At 45.2% G+C, this 22624-nt stretch overlaps 1 protein-coding gene across 5 annotated transcripts in view; it reads right to left on the bottom strand.

The window, feature by feature from the left end:
• BAHCC1 (BAH domain and coiled-coil containing 1) overlaps positions 1-22624 on the bottom strand; it is a 122971-nt gene that overhangs the window by 83047 nt on the left and 17300 nt on the right. For 3 of the 5 annotated variants that reach the window (XM_066614881.1, XM_066614883.1, XM_066614884.1), the window contains exon 2: positions 16607-16952. In XM_066614881.1, the coding sequence (XP_066470978.1) occupies positions 16607-16760 (154 nt within the window). In that variant the 5' untranslated portion in view covers positions 16761-16952. Of the gene's footprint in view, positions 1-16069; positions 16089-16606; positions 16953-21347; positions 21533-22624 lie in introns of those variants that run through there. The other 2 variants (XM_066614882.1, XM_066614885.1) reach the window with 2 other exon arrangements.

The following is a 22624-nucleotide window of genomic DNA, read 5'->3' as shown; positions in this document are numbered from 1 at the left end:
TCTTCCCCCCCCACACGCCTCCGGCCTGCCTTTCTCCATCTCCCGCCTCCCCACCACGCCTCCTCCCTGCCCGCCTCCCCAGAACACCTCCTCCCCACCCCCGCTTACTGTGCCATGGCTTGGCGTTCCATGAGACCACCAAGCAGCGGAGGACAGGTGCCCGCTTGGCGCTAGCCCAGCGCCAGCCAGTGCTGGGCTAGCACGGATGCTAGCCTGGCAGTAAGCCTCGCAGACATGCCTTACGGCATGTTTGCAACAGCGTGCTGAGCACCAAGCTCGGGATTGGGCTCCTAAATCACAGGGATATAAGAATTAGCAATAAATACTACAAGAGCCCAGAGTAGGTTTCTCAAATACAGTAGTTGGTCATTTCTAGTATAGGCTATGATGATTATAGTGTACCATCAGATTATGCACAAGACTGCCAGAGAGAGAATGACAAATGCAAGCTGCCATCATGCTTTTGTGATTCTCTCAGCAATTATTCTGGCCTGAGCATTGAGTCTCTTAACATGTACCAATTTAAGATCCTAGCCCACCTTCTGAGAAGCATGGGACGGAAAGCAGCACAGTCAAAGAAACAAAGTATGGAAGCAACCAAACTTTTCGTAAGGGATTAAAGCCACATCTTGTCCAAAGCTTGCAAGCTGCTTTTGTCCCCTGCCCCCTCCCCAGCAAACAAATATTGGTCTCTTTAAAGCTTAGAATTGCAGCAATTCTAATGGCTAAAATTTAACTTCTGTGAAGGGGTTTTAAAGGAATAAAATTCCTGCAAAGAGCTACTTAAGTCTAGCAGGTGTTTTTTCTTTTTCTTTTTAAATAGTAGTCTCACATGAGGGGAAAGGGGGAGGGAAGAAGAAATTACCAAAACAGGCTGTGTGCAATAAAGCAAATTTTATAGGTGTGTGCCTTCCAACTGCCAGTAAGATAAATATTGGTTTTATTCGGTGAATCCCACTTCAGCTTTAAGAGGAGGGTTTCTTCATTGCTCTGTTATTTGATTACACCCAGGTAGATGAGTGAAAAGCAAAATGTAAGTGAATAAGATGTAACCAAATTTGGAACAGTGTGGTTTAATTGGGAACGGATATAGATGCAAACATCGCAGAAGCAAACACTGCTTATATAGAAAACACAGCCAGTGAATAGGAAACCAGGAGCTCCCATCTATGTAACCCTGGAATGATCCAACTTTTCCCCCCCTGAAGCATTCAGTGCTTCAGAAAAAGTATCAAGCTATTTTTAAAAGATCTGGAAACACAATCCCCATCCTTCTAAATATACTTTATCCTTTTTTAAGGTATCTTCCACATCTGGCAGAAATAACTTCCTAGGCTGGCTAATTTTGCCAGTGTTAACCAGTCTCTCAGACAGAGTTTCCAGTTTCGTTCCCATTCAGTTGCAGCATGTTCCACAAGTTAACCATATCACAGGTAGGACATTGTTTGTGATCTACTTGGAATTTGGCACTTGGTGAAAGAGAACAAGTATGGGAAGGTTTGAAGCATTACCACAAGCTACAAGCGTTTTTGTTTGTTTCATTTTGTAAATTGCCTTTGCACAGACATCATTGCTTCAGTGTGTTGGGCAAGACATGGCAACTTTCCTTCTCTGAATTATAGTTGGGCAGCCCAATCCTAACCTGCGCTGGAATGGGCAGGCGGCTAACCTGCCCCATATCCAGCATGGGGTTGGGCTGCTTGCAGCTCAGCAAGGGGAATTCATTCCTCTTACCCCAGGTAATGCGGAAGTAGCTCCAATGGGTCTCCTTGAATCTGTGCCATGTCTTTAGGTGCACGGAGTTGCCCTGGGGTAGGGTCAGGATCCAGACTAAGTGCCAGATCCTGGCCCCACCCCCCACTCAGCCCCAGCCCTCCAGAGGCTGGCACATGGATTTGTGCTGGCCTCTCCCCTTTCCCCAGTGGCACAAAAGTGCCTCATGGCACTTTCACAACACCTCCTGGCCACTGCAAGGGACTTATATCGGCCCAAGGATTGGTTAAGATTGGGCCCTTAAATATATAAATATTGTATTTGAGTTACTTACAAGGGAAGGGAAGCTTAGGCAATCTACACACAAGGGAGGCTTAGGCAATCCACTCTCTCCCTCATCTACAATGCAGAGATCATAATACAGCATGTTGTAAGAATTACAGCAAAGTAACACAAGTGATGAGCACCATACATTCAAAAGAAGTTCTTCTACTGATGGCGATGATGATCTCCTGTTTCTAAGAGGCACAGCTGCAGGCAGGAATGGGTGGTTTGGGATGGGGGTGGTTAAAGAGAATGGGGTGCAGTCTTGAGATTAACAGCATCTATAAAGTCTTTTTTTTTCCCCTACTCCTGCAAGCATCCCTACTTATGCAAGTACATTGAAGGCTTTCAACCAGACCTTGTGCTTTTACATTTCAAAGGCTGCTTCCAACACTTCTTTTCATTACTCATGTCTTAAAGATGTGTATAGGAAAGGGGGGGGAGAACCTCCCAGCCCTGACACACACACATCCTGGTAATGTCCAAAAGGTCTGAACAAATGTATCCTGTTGACCATGCACAGATGGTTGGCAGGATGTGTGTCTTCGGACCTGTGCAGACCCTTTGAACGTTGCCAAGGCACGTCAGGTGATTTTTTTCCTCTTCCCTATTCTCTACATGCCTCTTCAAGACACAAATTCCAGAAAGGCAATATAGTACTATACTAGAAGAAAGGGCTGTAGCATAGTGGTAGGGTGCACATTTTGCATGCAGAAAGTCTCAGGTTCAGTCCCTGACATCTCCAAGTAGGACAGAGAAAAATTCCTGCCAGAAACCCTAAACCAGTACTTCTTAAGCATTTCAGTCTCCAGAGCCTTTTATGCTTCTAAAGGAGCCCCACTGGCACATGCGTCTTGGAGAGCCCTAGAGCACAGGTGCATACACAGAAAGCACAGTACTGAGCCCAATGCTGAATACTAGTGAAAAGCCAGAACAGATGGGGAACAAGGAAGAAGACTCATGAACAGGGGAGGTGGGAGGGTTGGACAAGCAAACCAGGCAGCCGGCAGGTGGCAGCCTGTTATGGTGTGCTTGTGGAGCCCTTGAAGGGGTCTCAGGAAGCTCCAGGGCTCTTAGGAGCACACTTTAAGAAAGGCTGCCCTGAATAGCCACTGCCACTCAGTGTGGACAAGACTAAGATGGACCCAAGGCCTGACCCAATATAAGGCTGCTTCCTATGTAATATCAAACCCCAATTAGCTAGCCAAGAAACCATACAATCTCTCTCCCATAAAGACAGGGGACATTATCACTGAAACCTGTTTTATTGGTTAGAACTTGGCTTGAGCCTTGTGCAGGCAGGGGATATAAATCTTTTAAAATAAAAATAAGTGCCCTTTGAAGACAAGGACAAATTTGTTCCTCCTGGACCAAAGACACGGGGAAATAATGTTGGTGTCCAGAACACAGAACAAACCAGGTACTGAGCTTGCAGTTGCACAGGGTTACTTGCCTGTCTCTTCTTCTGTTTCGCAGAATGTTAAAAAAAATCCACTAAGTTACAGCCCAATTGCACTTATTGGTACTGCTGGCAGAGTGTGTGTTCTGCCAGCACTGCTACTGCAAAAGCATCATAAACCACTTTGCAGCAGTGCAGGGAGCTGGTGCACCATTAGGAAGGCCAGAGCCTCCCTACATGTACTGGAAGAGCAATGGAGGCCTATCAGAGCAGGTAAGCCCAGCACAGGGGGGCGGAATGGGGCAAAGTAGGGCAGGAAGGGGGTTGAATGGGGCGGGGGGGCAGAATGGGAAGGAGATAGAGGAGGGGTGGGCAGATCAGGCCTGGGAGGTGGATGGGTTCAGCAGGATTTGGTGTGTGCCACCACTATCTCCTTCCCAAGCCTCATCTGCCTGCACTCATCAACAAGGACTTCCACCAGTGATATCACTGGTGCAGGTTCAAGATGACCCATTGCAGCTGCTGGGACTTACCTTAGAACAAGGTCAAATCTCCCCTTACCCCAAGGAGACCTCCAGCATCTGAAAATCCCCTGCGGGATGCAGTGTAGCCCACACATTGCCGCTTGGGGATATAATTAGGCGTTGGGCTGTTAATCCATTAAAGCAGTCTTGCAAATGTCTACACAAATTACTAGCCCACCTGCTAGTATACACCAGCTTAAGGGTCCAATCCTATCCAATTTTTCAGTGCCAGTGCAGCCATGCCAATGGGGTGTGCACTGCATCCTGTGGTGGGGAGGCAGTCACAGAGGCCTCCTCAAGGTATGGGAATATTTGTTCCCTTACCTCCAGACTGCATTGCGGCTGCACTGGTGCTGGAAAGTTGGATAAGATTGGGCCCTAAGTCTTCTGTGGTGTTTCAACATCCTTGCAGGGGGATATTCCCATTCAGTTTTTAAAAACTTTCCTCACTTAAGGGCAATCTTTAGCTCACCACAAGTGAGTGTTTATTTACAATGCTACATATCAAAGTAGTCCTGAGGCAGACTGGGAGATCCTGGCCTTTATTTCATTATTCACTTACTTAAAAGAGGACTAAAAAGACCATTTAGAATTCACTCCAAATCTTGGGAATTAAACAATGAAGGTGGATGGAACCACTATACTTCTGAATCCTGCTGGCTTTCCCTGCCATAATTACTAGATCTGGTGTCGTTCACCACAGTTCCTGCATACCACGTCTGTTTTGCTTCTAGCACTGTATATAGAAACAGAGGACCAATGGGGGTATCAAACCATAGAGCTGACAAGCATCCTATACTTTTAAGCTCTATATTTAGGCTGTATACATTTCAGTAGCCGGATCTCAGTTTACCCATGCCTGTCCTAGCTATGGGAATGTCCCCTCTTCTTAACTGCATTACCCAGTACTACAAGGGTGCTGGAGATTAAAGAGTAGCATGAAATATGCTTGTACACATTCCTTTGGGTGGAAGTTCTTGGACTGCTTTCTTCATTGGCCTCCCAGCAGTGCACAAATAAAACATTTGAGAATGAGGTTGCAGCTAATTCCTAGCCATTTCCAAACAGCATGTTTTGCATGTGAATCTCTCATTTTCTGCTGTACGGAAAGGGAAGGCAGCTCAGTCATCCAGACATCCAGCAGAGATGCTGGCAGTATATTTCAGGGACCCATTCTCCCCTTCCACCTCTCTCCTTTAAACAGAGGAAAGGATTGAGGGAGCTCTGCCTGCCAAAGATGAATTCACCCCTTTCCAGGAGACAGCTGAGTCAGCCCTGACGGAGATGAGCTGTCATAAATATGCTTCTGAAAAGTACATTTTAAAAATGCTGTAATACCCGGGTATTTTAATATTTAATTAGGCTATCATCACACAGCACATGGCTCTTGCACACTGCCCCCCCCATCATTTTCTGTCTCTCACTCACAGACAAAAACACACAGTATCAAATGGAACCCGAGCAACACACTCCTGAAGTCAGGAGGACATACCCAGCAAGTGTGCAGAGCAGATGTTTCTCTGCTAGTGCCATCGTCTATCCCATGCCCTTCTGGATTTGGGAGTCTTGCAGTAGCGAGACTCCAATACTCTACCCTCTTCTCTCTGCATTCAAGCACACCCCTGGGACACAGCGTTTGTCAGGGTGAAAGGATCATTTTCACAGAAAGCTTTTGTTATGGGGCAAGCAGCAATGATAAATGACTTCTGGGAAATATTCTTCCTCTTGCTAGTCTCAAGACATTCGCCTGGCAGGGTCTGAAATGACTCAGGGCCTCAACATCATGACGAAGCCAGCCTCCAAATCACAAGATTTGCTTAAAAATTCATTAGATTGTGTTTTTGTGTATTCCTTTTCATATTACTTGACAACTGTGTCTTCTAAGGCTACCACTGATGTCAGTTGACGTTAGTGTAATCTTAAGGGGCCTGCTGTGGCGTAAGTGGCATATAAACTGCAAATGGGCAGTCACCAATAATAAGACAATAACTTTTTTCTTTGGACCAGACCACAGATCCATCTGGCCTAGTGTCTTGTTCCCAGCAATCAATCAAATGCCTCTGGAAAACAAGCAGGAAAACATGTGGAAAGCCATTCTCTGTGTATCCCCACTATCTGATTCTCAGGTACATTGCCCCAAATGTGGAGGTTCCATTAAAATTCCACAATGAACAGTTGCCATAAGAATTCCTGGAAACACTGCAATGCCAATATACTTTGTTCCGTGACTTTGTACTTACCCAGCAGTTGATTCATCCCATTCTAAGCACCTGGGATGGAGCCATAAGTCACATTTCCAAGTTTTCCAGTTCAACTACACAATGTCTTTTCATTTCATTTCCTTGGCCCCAGCACAGAACCCCACACCTGCCCCCACTTAAATGAATGGAGTGTGCACAGCTGCAGCAACTGGTGGATTCTACCCCTAATCTTGAGTAAAGCTGAACAGCTTCCCCTCCCCTAACAATCACCGAAGAACATTTCAATGAAAGCCCCGTGTGCTACCAGGCTATCTTCCTACAGTGATAAATGTCTTATATTTAACTGGGAAATAACTACTCAGAGAAAACAGGCTGCACAAATATGCAAATATTTACTATGAACTAAACAATTACTTACCATAAACCCCAATTCTAATCATGAGTTGTCTATTTTGCTCCTATCTTTCTTTCTCTCACTCACCCATAGACATACACTTTTGCTTTAGATGACATGCAATTGCTCGAATTGACACCTCTGATTTTCACCCTGGTGACTCACCATTTTACAACAAAACTTAAGAGATTTTGCTGCAAAATCAGAAACCCCTCCCCCCCATCTGAAAAGAGTCCCTGAAGTACCAGCCTCATGCTCTATCTTCTACCAAATTTGGGGATGAAAGGGAAGCACATTCACAGTTCTTCATCCTCCATAGATCTCCTCCTGGAATGTTTTCCAGTTATGCCAGCCCTAACCTATAAGTCTCCCACAGCTGTAAGCATGTGGTGGCATCTTGGAGAAGATGCAAATCATAAAACTAATGAACAGATGAAACTACTCAACGGTAATTCTGCAAGATTTTTGTTTCTCAAGATTCTGCTTTCTTTCTGCCTGACACATGTCTCTACCTCCCCTCCACCCCCCTCTGTAATCTTCAGAAGGAGTGCCACTAATAAGGAGTAGACAAGTTAATCTCAAAATCTGTTTTAACTTTGACACATACTTTTATTTTATTTTCTGTTTTTTAAGGAAGGGGAATGAAAATACACTGTTCATGTTCTAGGGAGTCTGCTGAGGCACTGGGGAAAGGGGAAAAAAAAGATTAGCAAGAGAAAGAATGGCAAAGATAGACTGGATGTGGGGGAGGTGTTGCTCCTGCCAGGATGATAAATAGCTAAATGAAACTTGGGGAAATCTTCAAGCTTGCGCCATAAAAGATGATGGGTTATCATCTTGCACTGCCACTGGCTGACTGTAGCTAGGGGTGTGCGTGTGTTCTCGACCCATGCTTTTCTAATGACTAAGATGAAATCTTAAAGTAATTAAAAAAAGTTTCAAGATACTTGCTTCCAGATCTATTCACTCCCACCCGGGGCTACTTTTGTTCCTCTTTGCCATGCTCAATGGTCTTGTATTGGAGACACAGCTGCATATCAGTGTGCGAGAGAGATCAAGGGAGCTTGCCTCTCTGAGCCACCAGCCTCAGGTGACGTGGGCTAGGCTGCTTTTCAAGGACTTAGAAAATTAAAAGCAACAACTCCTCTTTCTTTCTTTTTTAATTTTAAAGCAGTATACAACCCCACCTGTTTAGGCCCCATCGCTTTCCCAGTAATGCCAATTTTTTAAAAAACAGCTTCTGATCCTAGTCTGGAATGGGATCCACTGAGACAGCTGTAGGGAAAGCAGGAGAAACAATTGCAACTTTGGCACAGAGTACTACCATCTGATAGGCAAAAGAAATAAACAATTTACCAGGAAGACTTAGTCCAAAAAGAGCTGACACTATAGCCTTCTCATCCAGCCATTTGCTTACACCCAGGATACTGCCGGCACAGAACTCCCTCTGTTTCTTGGGCAAACCTGCTTCCCAGCAAAGCAATTTGCTGCACTATCCATAGGTATTATTTTGTGTACTATAGTGAACATTGCTGCATACCCAAAATAAGCAAACTCAGGGTGTCATGTATATATACAGTAGAACTTCCATTTACCTGCATGGTCTGGAGCAGGGGTGCCCAAACCCCGGCCCTGGGACCACTTGCAGCCCTCGAGGCCTCTCAATGCGGCCCTCAGGGAGTCCCCAGTCTCCAGTGAGCCTCTCTCTGGAGATTTGCTGGAGCCCGCTCTGGCCCAACGCAACAGATCTCAGCGTGAGGGCGACTGTTTGACCTCTCACGTGAGCTGTGGGATGAGGGCTCTCTCCACTGCTTGCTGTTTCACGTCTGTGATGCAGTAGCGGCAGCAAACAAAAGGACAGTCTTGCTTTGTGCAAGGCCTTTTATAGCTTCAAAAGACCTTCATTCAGTCATATAAGTTCATCTTTAATATATTCATTTATGTAAACGTATGTAAATTTCAAATTTTAAATGTAAATTAATTTTTTTTCCCCTGGCCCCCAACACAGTGTCGGAGAGCTGATGTGGCCCTCCTGCCAAAAAATTTGGACACCCCTGGTCTGGAGGATAGCCAAGCTGCATAGATAATCAAAGACTTGGATAAATGGGTACATTATTTACATAGAGGCTGGGTTAACATGGAGCTACTTAGAAGACTCACAGCAACTGCTGATGGTTAAGCGATTCAGCTAAATGGAGTTTAGAAAAATGTAACTTTTACTGTACTAAAATAATTAAAAATATTAAAGGAGGGAGAAACTAATTTAGACCCATTGTAAAACACAGCATAATGATTGCCAGGCCCATCAATTCCAAATACTCCACCCCTAATCTGGTCTCTCTTTGTTTATACATTTGGAACACTGGAAAGACATTATAGAACATACATAAAGGGTCAGACTTCACTGGTAAGAGTGCCAGGGGGAACCCAGTGTAAATTTTACCAATTTACCCCTGTCTAAAATTCAGCACCCTCAGGGTTTATGGTACCCTTACAGCTACAAGGTGATTGTGGGCCTGCTATTATAGCCCTTCTGGTCACTTGAGAGAATTTTAATTGCTCAAAGGCTTTAGTACCATTATATGTTATTAATTACAACCTTCTAATTAGACTTTTCAGTTATTTCAACAGTTTTAGGAGAACGATCAAAACTTGGCCCTGAAGCTTCAGAAGCACAAAGTACCTTGTTTGCTATTTTTGCAGATTTCTGATTTTTAAAAAATTCAGAAATGGGTATGGCAATAAAAAGAAATAGGAGTTTCTTGGATGTTATATCCAAGAAGCATGTTGTTCTGAGCATCTTTAGGGTTAGTGCACACCCATTTGGAGCAAATTGTGAATGCCACGTATTCCACTCACTCTGCATTTAAGGTGTGCAAAGGGACACTCAGCTCCAGTTTCTAACAACCACTACTTACTGAAGTTCAACCCAAAGCCTCAACATTCCACTAGATGCACTTTTTGTTTCAACTGAATCTCTACAGTACTCTGGTACAGGCTGACCTGAGCACATGAACCAACAGTGTACAGTTTCTTAGAAATTGCATAAATCAATAAGCCACAAATTATTAAGTCATAAATTACACGTTTTGTAAATTAGGCAATTAAAAATCCCTTGAACCATTCTAGTTCAGCCATATTATTCAGAGTTGCTCACACTTTTTTCGTTTATATTCTCAAGGCATTTAAAAAATGCGTATATGTAATTGTCTAAAAGTGCATAATCACGCTTCATGCATGGTTTTGATCCCCTCTTGCAAACGTCATCTCTGCTTTATAGAGAGATTCAAATCACTGGATAGAAACAGGTCAAGTCCTTGTAGTTATATTAAACATACAAAGAAACTGAGGCACAAGGAAGATACACAAAAAAAGAGAAGATAATTCATAATTACACTTTGCTGTCCAAAGATACTTCTTATTCCAATGATTCTTCATGCATTCGTGTTTATGACTTTGGGGTAAAATCCCATAGAGCCTTCGATAATCACTGGGCCATGCACACTGAACTTTTAACAAAGCCAAAAGCAAAATGGGTTGTCTGCATTCTCCAAATGGTTTACGTGGCTTACAGCACAATCTTAGGCATGTCTATTCAGAAGTAAGCCGCCTGAATTCAGTGGGACTTACTCTCAAGGAAGGGTGTGTTGTGTAGGATTGCAGTCTTATAGCTTTCTGTTCACAATCAGTGATATAAAATAGGCCCTTGCTTGCAAAGCAGACATACATTGGAATGAGACAGAGTTGATTTTAAAATGGACAAAAAGTCTAATCTCTGTGTGGGGGATGTTCCTGAACTATAGAAAAAACAGGCCAGTGGCCGCAATCCAGAACTTAGAAAAATACAGTTGACTTTCACTGACTTATCATGTCATAGGATCTGGCCCAAGGCTGGCATGTTTCTATGCCCCTTCCTGCAGCTGTCACTAACTGGTACATTCATATCTGTCCCAAACTGGCAAAATGAATTACCTTGAAAGTCCTTTCCATCCTTGTCCGATGCTCACCCGTAAGTCAAAACCAATGGATAGCTTTATTTTATTATTTATTGGAAATGATTGGTGTTAATTAGTTTTGCCTATTTAATTATTACATGCCATATTTTTAATGCCAGCTCCCCCTACACATTACACATACTCCCCCTTGGTTTTACACACCACAGGCAAAACAGGACAATAATGCAGTCATGCTACAAGATAAGACTGAAATCTCTCTCCCTCCCTCCCCTCTTGCATGCACACATACACGCATGCACACACACACACAATTAGGAGCATCTTAGTGCATTCATCATATTTAATATGTTTCGGTTTTAAAAGCACTCAGCTCGGGAAGTCACTCCTGAAGGAGGAGATAGAGAGTGGAGCCAGAAAGATTGGGATTTTGGCTCTGAAGACCCCTGGTTTAATGGGTAAAGGGCCCTTTTGTGAGTGGGTATCACATGGCAAATTGAAGAGTACAGAGAGGAGCTGTGCTTTCACATTATTTATGCGAGCAGTCTGCGCTAATGGCATATGCAAGTTGACAGCATACATCCTATCAACTTGCTGAAGTGTATCTTGATTGTTCAAATACACTCTTAAAGGTGCCTGATCATTTATCAAATTAAAATAACTGTGCTATGTTTCAAAGGGCTCTGAATATCTAAATTGTGTTCTGGCATTTCTAATACCCCCTACATTTTCACATCCCCCAAAGTCTCCTCCCACCTTTCCAACCACTCAAAAGGCAAGGAGCAGGGAAAGATGTCGGGAAGAGGAACCAGGAGAGGGAGCAAGGCAGCCCCATCCTATCCCATCCCACTCTCCACCCCATTGTGCATTTGCCCAGAAATCCACTATTTCATGTTTCTGCCTTTTTCCCTTCTCTGCTGGGTCACAAACTCCAATACAATTCTACTAATCCAGCAAGAAATGATGGACTCCAGAAGCCTGACCAATTAAATTTAGACTCATGAAAAGCTTGGTGGCTAGTAAATTATAATTTTTATTAGCTTGAACAATGTTCCTGTAAGAGAAAGTGGAGTCTCTCCCATGAATGGCTCTTCTATAATTTATTTAACTTCACAAGCCTTGCCAAAACCTTAAATATTTTTAGATCTTTCTGTTCAAGTGTTCGGCATTTTTCTCCCCTGCCCCCCTTTATAAAGAAAATGTGAGTTTCTGAAAGGGATATTTTTAGGCTTCTGCCTGTTATTTTAAATGACCCTACTTGCATTTGGACTCCCTTATGTTAAACAGCCTCTGCTCCAGGGCTAGGCCTGTTTGGAAGAAGTCTACACTTTGCACTGGGAAAGTTGTTCTGCACGTGGAAATCCTGCCTTGCCTCTAAATTAGCATCACAGTCACACACAGTCTAGTTGCTCCTGCAGGGGGAAAAAAATCCACCTCTTATAGGACTAATTAGATATGATGGTAGAGCAATTCCCAGTGGGATAATGTACATTTCAAAATTGAACTTTAATTTGTGTGTGTGTGTGTGTGTGTGTGTGTGTTCGTGTACAACCACAACTGCCTTGCGTAACCGTGCGCACCGTGCAGTTCTTGTGCAAAAGTTCAGCACTGGCAGTTCCTAGCTGTTATCTCTGCATTGCCTTTGATGTCTTCTGCTACTTGTCATTTATAAGTAAAGATGGTTACAGTCTTTAGAACATGCCTTTGAACAGTAACTCCTTTAGCACCTATTAATGCCAGTACCTGTGTTGCAGAAACAGCCACCAGTGTCATATACTTAATGAGGTATTTACTAAAATGTTTTTTTTTAAAGAGGGGGAAAAACACACCAAAGAAGGAACCGGGGGGGGGGGGAACAATCCTGTACAGAGTCTCTCCCCAGGAATGTATTGTTTCCCCTCCCCCAATTGGATTTAATGATAACTAAATCTACATGAAACTCCATGACTCCCTGAAAATTTCAAGGCTAGGATGATTGCAGCATTTTTCCATTCATGAAAATGGCTGTCTGGAGATCCTTTGCATGCCAGAAACCTCCATCCATGCTGGACGACTCTCATTCTTCCTTTTCTTTTCAAGAAATTAGTTGTGCCAGTCATATTTGTGTTTAAACTTATGTCTACGCACATGTTATTTCCCATCAATATTTCTACTGATCCTTTAAGGAAAAACCTGGAGTAAGATAAAACTACCTGGGGTGGGAGTGGGGACAATATTTGGGTGTCCCTTCCACCACGCCTCTCGCTTGCGTACTAAATAAGAGTCAACAGTAATGTGAAAATCCAAACAGCTCCAGGCAGGAGTAATGATTAATAATGCTGCTAATATCCCTTTTTCTTTCTTTTCTTTTCTTTTTTTTTCCTTTTTTAAAAAATTTTCACAGCTTTGACTTTGGACCATCTGCATTCGAGACGCGCACATGCACACGCACCAATCGAATGCTGTGCGAAAAATAATGAGACAAAACATTTTAATTGCACCTTGTGTGACAAGGTTACTATAACAGCGCTTTACCATAAAATTTCTACAGTGGGATTATAAAACTATCAGCACTCTGCTTTAAAAAACAAAACAAAAAAAAACCCCAAACAATTTGCTAAACGTTAAAAGCTAACTTCAAAAATTCAAGGTCTCTGTGGTCGGCTTTAAAAAAAGAAACTGTTTGAGGGGAGGAATAGGGAGGGCTCAGCATATCTCCACAGGGAAAGAATTCCAGGGAGGAGGAGGGAGTGTTAGAATACATGCTTGATCAATGAATGTATGCCTTGTGGAATTTCATCCGAGTGCACATAAAAATTAAGGTCTCTCTTGTAGAGCACTTCTTGTTCCAGTCCATTCCCAGTGGATTTGTTTTGCATCTGGCTTTCTGGAATTCTGCATTTAATTTTGGTTTCTGCCTTGGCTGCCTCTAGGGTCCAAAGTGACCAGGATGGAGGCTACAAACTGACCAGGGCCCTTCTCATTTTTAAAAAAAGATTTAAATAGGTTGGCCTCAAATCTATTAATGCATCATGGATGTAGTGTACCGGGAACTTCTCCTGCATGTCTCTTTGAAATGAATAGGACTTACACAAAAACATAAAATTTCTTGCTTGTTCAGAATGAAAAAGAGATGCTAGGCAGACATTACATTAAAAAAAAAAAATATTACTAATAAAAGTACCTGGCAAAGATCCACTACAGCCTACTCTGTATACAGTACATATTATAACCTCTGGTTCTGGAAAGATCTGTCACTGTATTATAACTGTGCTTCAGTGTCAAGATTCCATCAATAATTTATTCTACAGGAATTGTCAGTTTGTTTCTTGAAAGCACAAAAAACAAAAGCAACCCCAATTCCACACCGAAACATGCAACCTCTCAAAAATTTTTAAACATAAATCCTATATACCCTATGAACAGGGTCCCTTTCCAATGATTTACCAGTTATCAAAATTCCCATTAAAAAAAAAAAAAGAGGAGAAAAAATAAAGAAATCAACAGACATGGCTCAGAAGCAGGACAAGAGGTATTGAATCCAGACTATGGAAGAAAAGAGCAATGATTGACACAAATCACACTCCCCATTCAGAGTGTGAATTTTAAAACTCCTTCTTGGAGTCTCTGGAATCAAACAGTTTCTGAAATATTTCATTCCAGTGAGAATCTTCTGTTTTATAGGAAGGAAGCCTGGGGAAAAGCCTGCAAATCCAGGATTCAATTATTTCAAATAAAGCACATTTAGAAGTAAATGTTTGTCGCTTGTTGCATTTGTTAGCACTTTTTTAAATCTCCTCATGCTAAAAGCCCATTAGTAATTCTGCATTTGTGGATGTTTTTTAAAAAAATAAATGTTTGATTGCACTCCCAGTTGACAATTTTTACCCATTCTGGTCCACCTCATGCCATCCTTTTTAATCCATGTACTAATTGTAATCCCATTAAAGCAGATATAATTTTATTAGTATTCACAGTTCATCAACCTAGCAATAATGGCTGTGAGTGCTGAGTTTAGAGAAAAATAAAAACTGCAAAACAATTTTTTTTTGCTCTGATGTTTAACGGAACTTGTAAACAAAGCTTAAGTGACTGTGTGTGGTTTTGTAAATCTAAGATTAAATCCATATTTCCATAAATGTATATCCCATAAACAAGTCGTACAGAAAATGAAGGTGCACATCACACATTCAGAGACTCCACGGATTTGAAAAAATCAACCATATGACAAAATCCTTCAGGACAAAAATACATATATCCATTTGGGGGTTAAATACAGAGGCTATTTAGGTTACACCAAGAACCATTTCAAACATTCACAAAGGAAATAAAATATTTCTAACTCTGAACCATCTCTTCTGGACAGGATCACTTTTTAAAAAAATTCAAAAAAAAAGATCAATCCCTTTGAAGACAAAAAGAGACTATAATATTCAGAAACAAAGACAAAATATAAAAAGTTCATGTATTCAGCATTTCTCTATTCCTTTGTCAGGCAAATGTCTCATCATTCTAGTCACAGTGGGATTTTTTTGTTTGTTTGTTGGGAACTTTCCTCTCAATATGCAAGCATATGAACAAAAATTGCCAATATAGATCTTTCTACCATTGAAATAGTCAATTTTTGAAGTTGTACTACAGGACTAGGAATCTTGAGTTGCTTCTGCGTACAATGGGCGTCTAATGGGGGGGGCCGATTGTGCTCTCTTTAACATGCTGCTATCTAACTAGTTGATACCAGCCATGCTGTGCCTTCTCTTTCTCACAAACAATTAATTGATTTCAAGGGATGCCACAGACAATCTCCAAAGAACCTGGCACATACAACCCCCATCCCACCCCCTCCCCGATTTTTCTTGCCAAACTTTCTGTCTTTAGCAGGATACCACAGGCACTTGTTAAAGCTAACACATGCACTGCAAACCCATTCTCACCCTGACACTTCAGGGCTTTATATAGAAACAGGATTTTCTAGTCTTACACCACCCGCTCTATTAACACTAACCCTGCACATACAACTACCCCTAATCTGAAAGAGCACAGCCGGCTCCTGGGTGCTCACCCTTCCCTGGCAAATAACAGCCTTTTTGTTTGGACAGAAAGTGCCTTCTTGTTCATGCAATAGAATTTCCTAAGGATGTTAATGCAGAAAAAGGGTTTCTCCCCCCCCCCTTCTGTGGGATTTATTTTCCTTCAGCTCCAGCAACTGAGGGGGGTGGGGTGGGTCGGAACAGCCCTGATTTTAAGCACCTCTCCCAGGCCACTCTGCATGCATGCGTGTCAAACAAAGAAAGAAGTCACTGGAAGGAAGATTGGGTAGAAAGGCAAGAAGAGTCTGTATGGGGCCTGCTTATCAATTGGGTACATCCAAATTTTGCTGGAAAATATACAGCCTCTTCTCTGGCACATACACAAATCCAAACTCCACGTGTGTCCCCATCACTAGGAATTATTAGCCAGGGGCCCCATTGCACAGAGCCCACATAAAAGAGGTGGCAAACCTGGGGCCTCCCTTCCTCTCTTCCCACCCTTTCGATTCCATTGAATGATGATGATGACCAGGATCCTTCTCCCTCACTAACCTTCCTCTCTCCACTGAATCTTGGCTTCCCACAACCGAAGGATGGTGATGGTTTCCTTCTATTTTCAATTTTTTTTTAAATAAACTGTTAAAAGTAAGGCAGTGGGGGGAGGGGATTCCCCCTCCAATGAGTAGAAAGGACATTTGCAGGAGATCTGCATTGCAAGGCATCTTTCCCCCCCTCCTCAGTCAGCTGTGGGTTTTCTCCACACCCCTGCAGCCAGAGCAGGGGATTGATCAGTTGCCAGACCCTGTTGCAATTTAAGGCTGCAATCCTCTCCGCACTTTCCTGGGAGCAAGCCCCACGTACTCCCAATGGGAGGGACTTCTGAGCAGACATGCGTAGGAGTGGGCTCTATCCACACTTTCCTGGGAGTGAGCCCCGCCGACTCTGATGGGACTGGCTTCTTGAGTAGATGTGCCCAGGATCGGGCTCCCAAAAGGGGTGGGGAGCCCTGCTGGTCCCAACCAGCCTTGGCCTACGCAGCGCCCCCTGCCCAGCCTGGCAACCGGCCCCTTCCCCCAGCTCCCCACTGACCTGTGTGCGTAGCCATGGAGATGGGCGCGGGGAAGTACTTGCCGGGCTGGAAGTGTCCCCCGGGCTGCACGGCGTTGTGCCCGCGGCTGGCGCTGTTGCGGTGGCCCCTCTCGGCCAGGAGGTGAGGCGGGGGCGCGAACTCCCGGCCATCCATGCCGGGGCTGCTGCCGCTCTCCCACCACCGGAGCCCCGACGGGGAGCGGGCTGGGCTGGCGAGCGGCGCGGGGAGCAGAGCCTGCAGCAGCGCGGCGCGGGGCAGGAAGGGCTCCTCTCAGCACGAGGGGGCGAACAGTCCTCCTCCGAGGCTCCTCCGGCGTCCCTGGCCCCGGGGATCCAGCCTCATTCTCTGCAGGGGGGAGGGGAGAAACAGGGTCAGGAGGCCAGCAGGCACTGGAGGGGGCCAGGCGAAGGCCCACGAAGGCAAGCAGGACCCAGCCAGCCCCCCAGAGATGCCCGTCCTCGAAACCAGCCTTCGCCCACTCCACTGAAGCAAGTCACCCACACCAATCGCAGGGCTGGAGCCAGGTGGGGCACCAACAGGATCAGACCCTTGCAAAATTTCCTTGGGAAAGACCAGAACCATCCACCCGGAGATTCCAGGGCCCTCCACGACTTGGAGACCGAGACAGGGGACCGATCCACTCCTCGGAAGCAGAAACCAACGCGCCCCGTATTTTTTTTGGAGGGGGAGCTAGGAAAAAGCGCTACAATCACACCTGGTTGCATCATGTGCTAAGCTTTTATTTGCCTCTTTTATTTAACCCACTGGAAAATGTCCTTTGGCAAGGACCCCTCCAGAGCTGGTCAGGAACCTTCTCCCAGTCCTCTTCTTCTTGCTCTAATACATGAGAGAAGCTAAACCTCTTTATTTTCATAATACAGGCAGTTTGGGGGGGGGGAGGCTTTTTCCCCAAGTCCCTGATTTATTAAGATTCGATTGATCGCCTTTGAATTTATTTTGGGGAGCGTTTGTGTGTGTGTGGGGGGGGGGAGAGCTTGAGATTTCTCCCACCCTCCCAGAACATGCACCGTGATTATGAACGGGTTTTTGCCTTGATGTGATCCCAAGGAAGCCTTCAAGCAGACTCAGCCCAGGGAAAGGAGCTTGCTGCATTTCAATCACTCAAGCCCCCCCCCCCCAAAGAAATATTTCACGGTAGACACCTTCGTGGCAAGGTCCTGCATTCCTCCTCCAAGGACAGGTTTAAATCCTACAACTGTATTCTCAGACAAAACAGTTATGTAAGGTCCTTCCTGTGCATTCATTCCGTTTACACATAACGGGGGTTTTGGCCGAGGCCCAGTGTGTGTAACATTAAGCCAAAAGGAAGGGAAAGGAGGGGGGATAAAAGACCTTCCCCCCTTTTCTTCCCTCAGATTTACCCAGTAAAAAAAAAAAAAAAAAGTGTTGCGCTAGACTTTCACCAGCTTTGACTACAAAAAATGTGCATCTCTCCTCTAAACAAAATAACTGAGATATAAATGGAGGAAAGCATTAAATCCTGCTTCTCTATGAGAAAAATCCAAATTCTGGTCACCCCTGCCTTCCCCCCCCCAATCCAGTCAGTCCTACACATCTAACAGTTCTTGAAACTCTGTATTGTCTGAAGGATTCATATCACCTCTAAACCCAAAGGGGTACAATTATATTGAACACACTTAAAATGTCAACCTTACAGGAGAAAGGGGTTGGTGTTTTTGTTTTTTTTAAGGACTTAAATGTGCCCCATCATAACAACAGAGCAATTAAGATGATTTTAATTTACTGGATGCCACTTTTCAAAGGCTAGAATTCAATGCTTGGTGCTGGACTGCTCCGTGTTTGATTTAATCTAGAACTGAAAACAACATGTATTAAGAGACTACATATTTGCTCAGCTGATAAGCTTTATATATATATATAGAGAGAGAGAGAGAGAGAGAGAGAGAGAGAGAGGAGAGGGGGGGCAGCTTTTGCACTGCAAATAAATGAAATCACACTCAAGATCTCTTTGGCTTACAGTTAAATACAAAAGGGCAGGGATTTGTACTCTCTCTCTCTCTCTCTCTCTCTCTCTCTCTCTCTCTCACACACACACACACACACACACAATTTCTATTTTGCATTTATAGGGAATTATTTGGGGGAAAAGATATTTGTCTTCTGCAGTGGGTTGGCTTTCCCCCCCCCCCCCCAACCATCCACCGAAATATCTAAAAAATAGAAAAGATACATAAAGAGGCCACCCTTCCCTACCTCCCCCCCTTCGAAGAGTCAAGAAAAAAATTGGGTTTGAGGTGGGGGAGGTGAAGCCTGGCAGACAAAAGCTGAATGAGCAGCTTCAGCAAGTTTGGGGTTCGGCAGATCTACGTGGAAGGGAGAGTGTTGTGTGGGGAACTCCCGCCCTTTTCTCTCACGGGAGAAGGAAGACAGAGAGACAAGAAAAGCTGGAAATAAATAAATACATTTAACTGATTGGAAACCCTGATTTTAGCCGGTGGAAAGTTTCACTCTGAGTGTTGCAGGAAGGAAGGAGCTCTCCCCACCACGCCGCAGCCAGGTTTCATTCCTGATCGCGTCCATCTTGGCCAGCACGAGAGCCGAAGGCAGAGGGGCTGCGATCCGGCTTCCTGCAGCCTGGTAAACCGGGGCTGATCTGCAGCGGGGAGGGGGAATCCATGCATCACAAGAGGGCGGAGAGGTCTTGCAGCGACCCCCCGGGTTTCCCCTCCGCGTCTCCCGAACGCAGGCGGCCAGCCGTGAGAGGGACAACCCGCCCGGGAGAGAGCGAGAAGGTGGAGGATCCAGCGTTGCCGTGGAACAAAAGGATCCTGCAAATGTGCCCGGCTCGGTTCCAGTGTCTCTCTCTCTCTCTCGTATTTACAGCACAAGCCCAACGCTGGTCTACTCAGAAGCAGGTCCCATTGGGTTCAATGGGCCTTACTCCCAGGAAAGTGTGCCTAGGCTCGCAGCCTTTCAGCCCAATCCTATGCATGTCTACTCAGAGGTAAGTCCTATTATAGCCAGTGGGGCTTACTCCCAGGTAAGTGTGCCTAGGATTGCAGCCTTATTTATTTGCGGTGGGGGGAGAGCAGGAGATCCGGAGGGAAAGGGGGATTTTCCCTTCGAGGCTCTCCGGTGTCTCCCGGTCGTGTGCGGCGAGTGTTGCTAAAGGAACACGGTGTTTTCTGGCCTCGGACGCGGGCACGGGATGAATGGAGATCCGGCGGGTGTGCGGAGACTTGGGCGCGCTACTCCGGCCTGCTCCGGCGAAGCGGTGAGGAGGAAGCCTGCGGGGCGCGAGTAGCGCCTCTAGCCCCGAGGCGAGGCTTCGCGAGCGGCTGCGATCCGAGCGATCTCCCGCTGCTGGGCATCTAGAAACCTTCCGCCCAGCAGCTCGGCCTGCCCGGGGATCGGAGGGCTCAGCCGCCATGGGGATTTTCCCCCCTCCCCCACACCGTGCTCGGAGTAGTCTAATTTTCTTGTCAATCCTCCTTTTGCTGTTGGCCAAATCGCTATTAAGTAGGACGGAGAGAGAGAGAGACGGAAGCCAGACCAAGAAGGCGAGTGTATTGAGCTTACCACCAGCAGCAGCAATAGCAGCACCGCACGCCCTCGGTGTTCGTAAAAATAAAACTATTACTAATAAGATCCGAGACCTAGTTAGGCGAAGACGTTGAGACACAACTGAGAGCGAGAGCAGTGCAAGGCACATCTCAGTCTCAAGCCACGAGAGCCCCAAATCCGCCTTCCACGGAGGAGAACAATGTCCTTTTGGGTTCCATCGAAGCGACCACAAAGCAGCTGGACCCCAAATCCTCCTGTGTGCATTTCATGCAGCTGCACCTTACTCGCGCTTGCAGAAATCAAAGGCTTTTCGTGTGCAGAATCGGTCTACATGCACCGGCACACACAAATACACACAGACGTAGAAGCACATTCAAATGCACCTTTCCTGAGGATTGCACCGTCCTTGGTAATTCAAGGAACCGAACGATCGAAGCGTTGTTCACCCTTGAGCAGAAAAACCTTAAGCACCTATTGTGCTCAAAACCTATTGTGCTCAAAACCTCCAAGCACCTATTGTGATTTAATTTTTTTAAAATACAGGGAGGCTACAAATTTGCATGCATTCCTTCCTTTAAAAAAAATGCTACAATGCCACTGTTTGTTTTCTTTGCAAAGCACCCATTCAAGGTTCCTTGAAAAAGAAAGAAAAAAAAAGAATTGCAGTAAGAAAGATGGGAACAATCGTGGGGTTTGTTAGTACTACCCGGAGCTGGGTACAAAATTTCCAAGGAATAGTAACCATTTAAAAAAAATCCTCAAGAAATCAAGAAACACAGATACACACATCTAGCAGGTTTTCTGGCCGCGAGTAACAATATGTCTCTCCTTTCCCCCAAATATATCCTCTTAAATAGATACACTACACATGCACAGGCAGGAGCATTTTCCATCTAGCTGGGGAATGAAATCAAATGGCAAGAAAGATACTGTACAGTCCTCACACATTTCAATCACGTAGTTTTCTGAACAGCCTTGCAAAGGAAAAAATATATATATATCAAGACAAAACAATTTCCACCAGCCCCATTTTTTTTTTTTTGCTATGTAAAATGAATAGTAGAATGAGATCTGAGCGCCGTGAGTGGATGCTTGGTTTTAATTTAAGAAAAAAAGCAAAAAAAAAAAAACAACAACAAGTAATGCACTTCGGTGAAAAGAAAAAAAAATACTAAATAAATTGCAGTTACTTACTGGAGGGAGGGGTATTCCTTTGCACAGAGGGCAGGCAAAACAATTAAAGCAGTGAGTGGGACTTGGTTGTATTCCTGTTAGTATTTGCACTGTGCTGACTGTTGCACTGTAAATGCACCGGCTGCTGCTCCTTGCAGAAAGGAGGAGATAAAAAAAAAAGCCCCTGTCGCGGGCTCCAGCTTCCCCAACCTCGCAGCTCGGTCCTACAAGCAACTCTCCCTGCATACTAATAAGCTCGTGCCACTCACTCAGGGCGAGCGCGCTCGCTGATTGGACGCCGGCTCCTCCACGGTAATAAGCTCGTGCCACTCGCCCTGCGTAAACAGGCTTCCCGATAGGCTGGCGCGGGGCCAGGGTGCTGCTAATCAGAGAGCGGCAGGGCTACTACTCAGCCCAATGGCGCCGAATTCAAGTCCCCGCAGTTGCGCAGCTCCCCTCGCGCAGCTTCCCTGAGCTTTGGCTGAATGGGGGAGACGCGGCCAGAGAGGGAGGGAGGGTGAAGCAGGCGAAGGCTTGGAGGGATGGAGAGGTAGAGTGGCTTCAGTGCCAGGGAGCTGCTGCTGCTCCAGCCCACCCACTACACACACACACACACACAGCAGCTGGTAGTAAGGTTTGTTTTTTCTTCTTATTCGGTTCTTTCGCTTTGTTCGACTGGACGGTGCACTGCAGGCCGATCGCCCCGATGGGTGCATGGAAATTGCTGCTTTCTACGGCGCTGCTCGCCCCCAGGCAGCTGTGATCGGCCAAGGCATGCCTTCACTGGACTAGCCATTTTCAGCCACCGTGTCTTGGCACACTGGTGTGCCGCCAGTGGCCCACGGGTGGGCCACAGGAATTTGGGGGAAGGTCCTTTAATCAGTAGGACCAACGGGGGATGTGAGCCTCCCAGTGGCAGCATGGTGTGCCTTGTCGATTGTCCAAAACCCAGTGGTGTGCCTGGACCATTTTAGTGCCTTGTCAGTGTGCCGTAAGAGGCAAAAGGTTGAAAATCGCTGCTCTAGAATAGACTATAGGTCCCAAAACCTCCCTTGGTGTTAACTGCATCTTGATGTCATTATAAAGAAAGAAAAAGGGAGGGCATCTATTGGGGTGGGGGGAGGGGGAACATCACTTTGCAAGGACCTTAAAGGTATGCTTTAGGAACACGTGTGGTCAGGAAAATCCCTTTTCTGTGCCCTTCCTCACTAGCAGTTTTGCACCCAGAGACATGCAAAAATCCCAGGGGGGTTGGCATAAATCAAGCTCTGTTTATTGATACAGTCGTTCTTTTTCTT

Source organism: Tiliqua scincoides, chromosome 2, assembly GCF_035046505.1.
Source record: "Tiliqua scincoides isolate rTilSci1 chromosome 2, rTilSci1.hap2, whole genome shotgun sequence".
NCBI classification, from domain to species: Eukaryota; Metazoa; Chordata; class Lepidosauria; order Squamata; family Scincidae; genus Tiliqua; species Tiliqua scincoides.
This window is presented reverse-complemented; position numbering and strand designations above follow the sequence as displayed.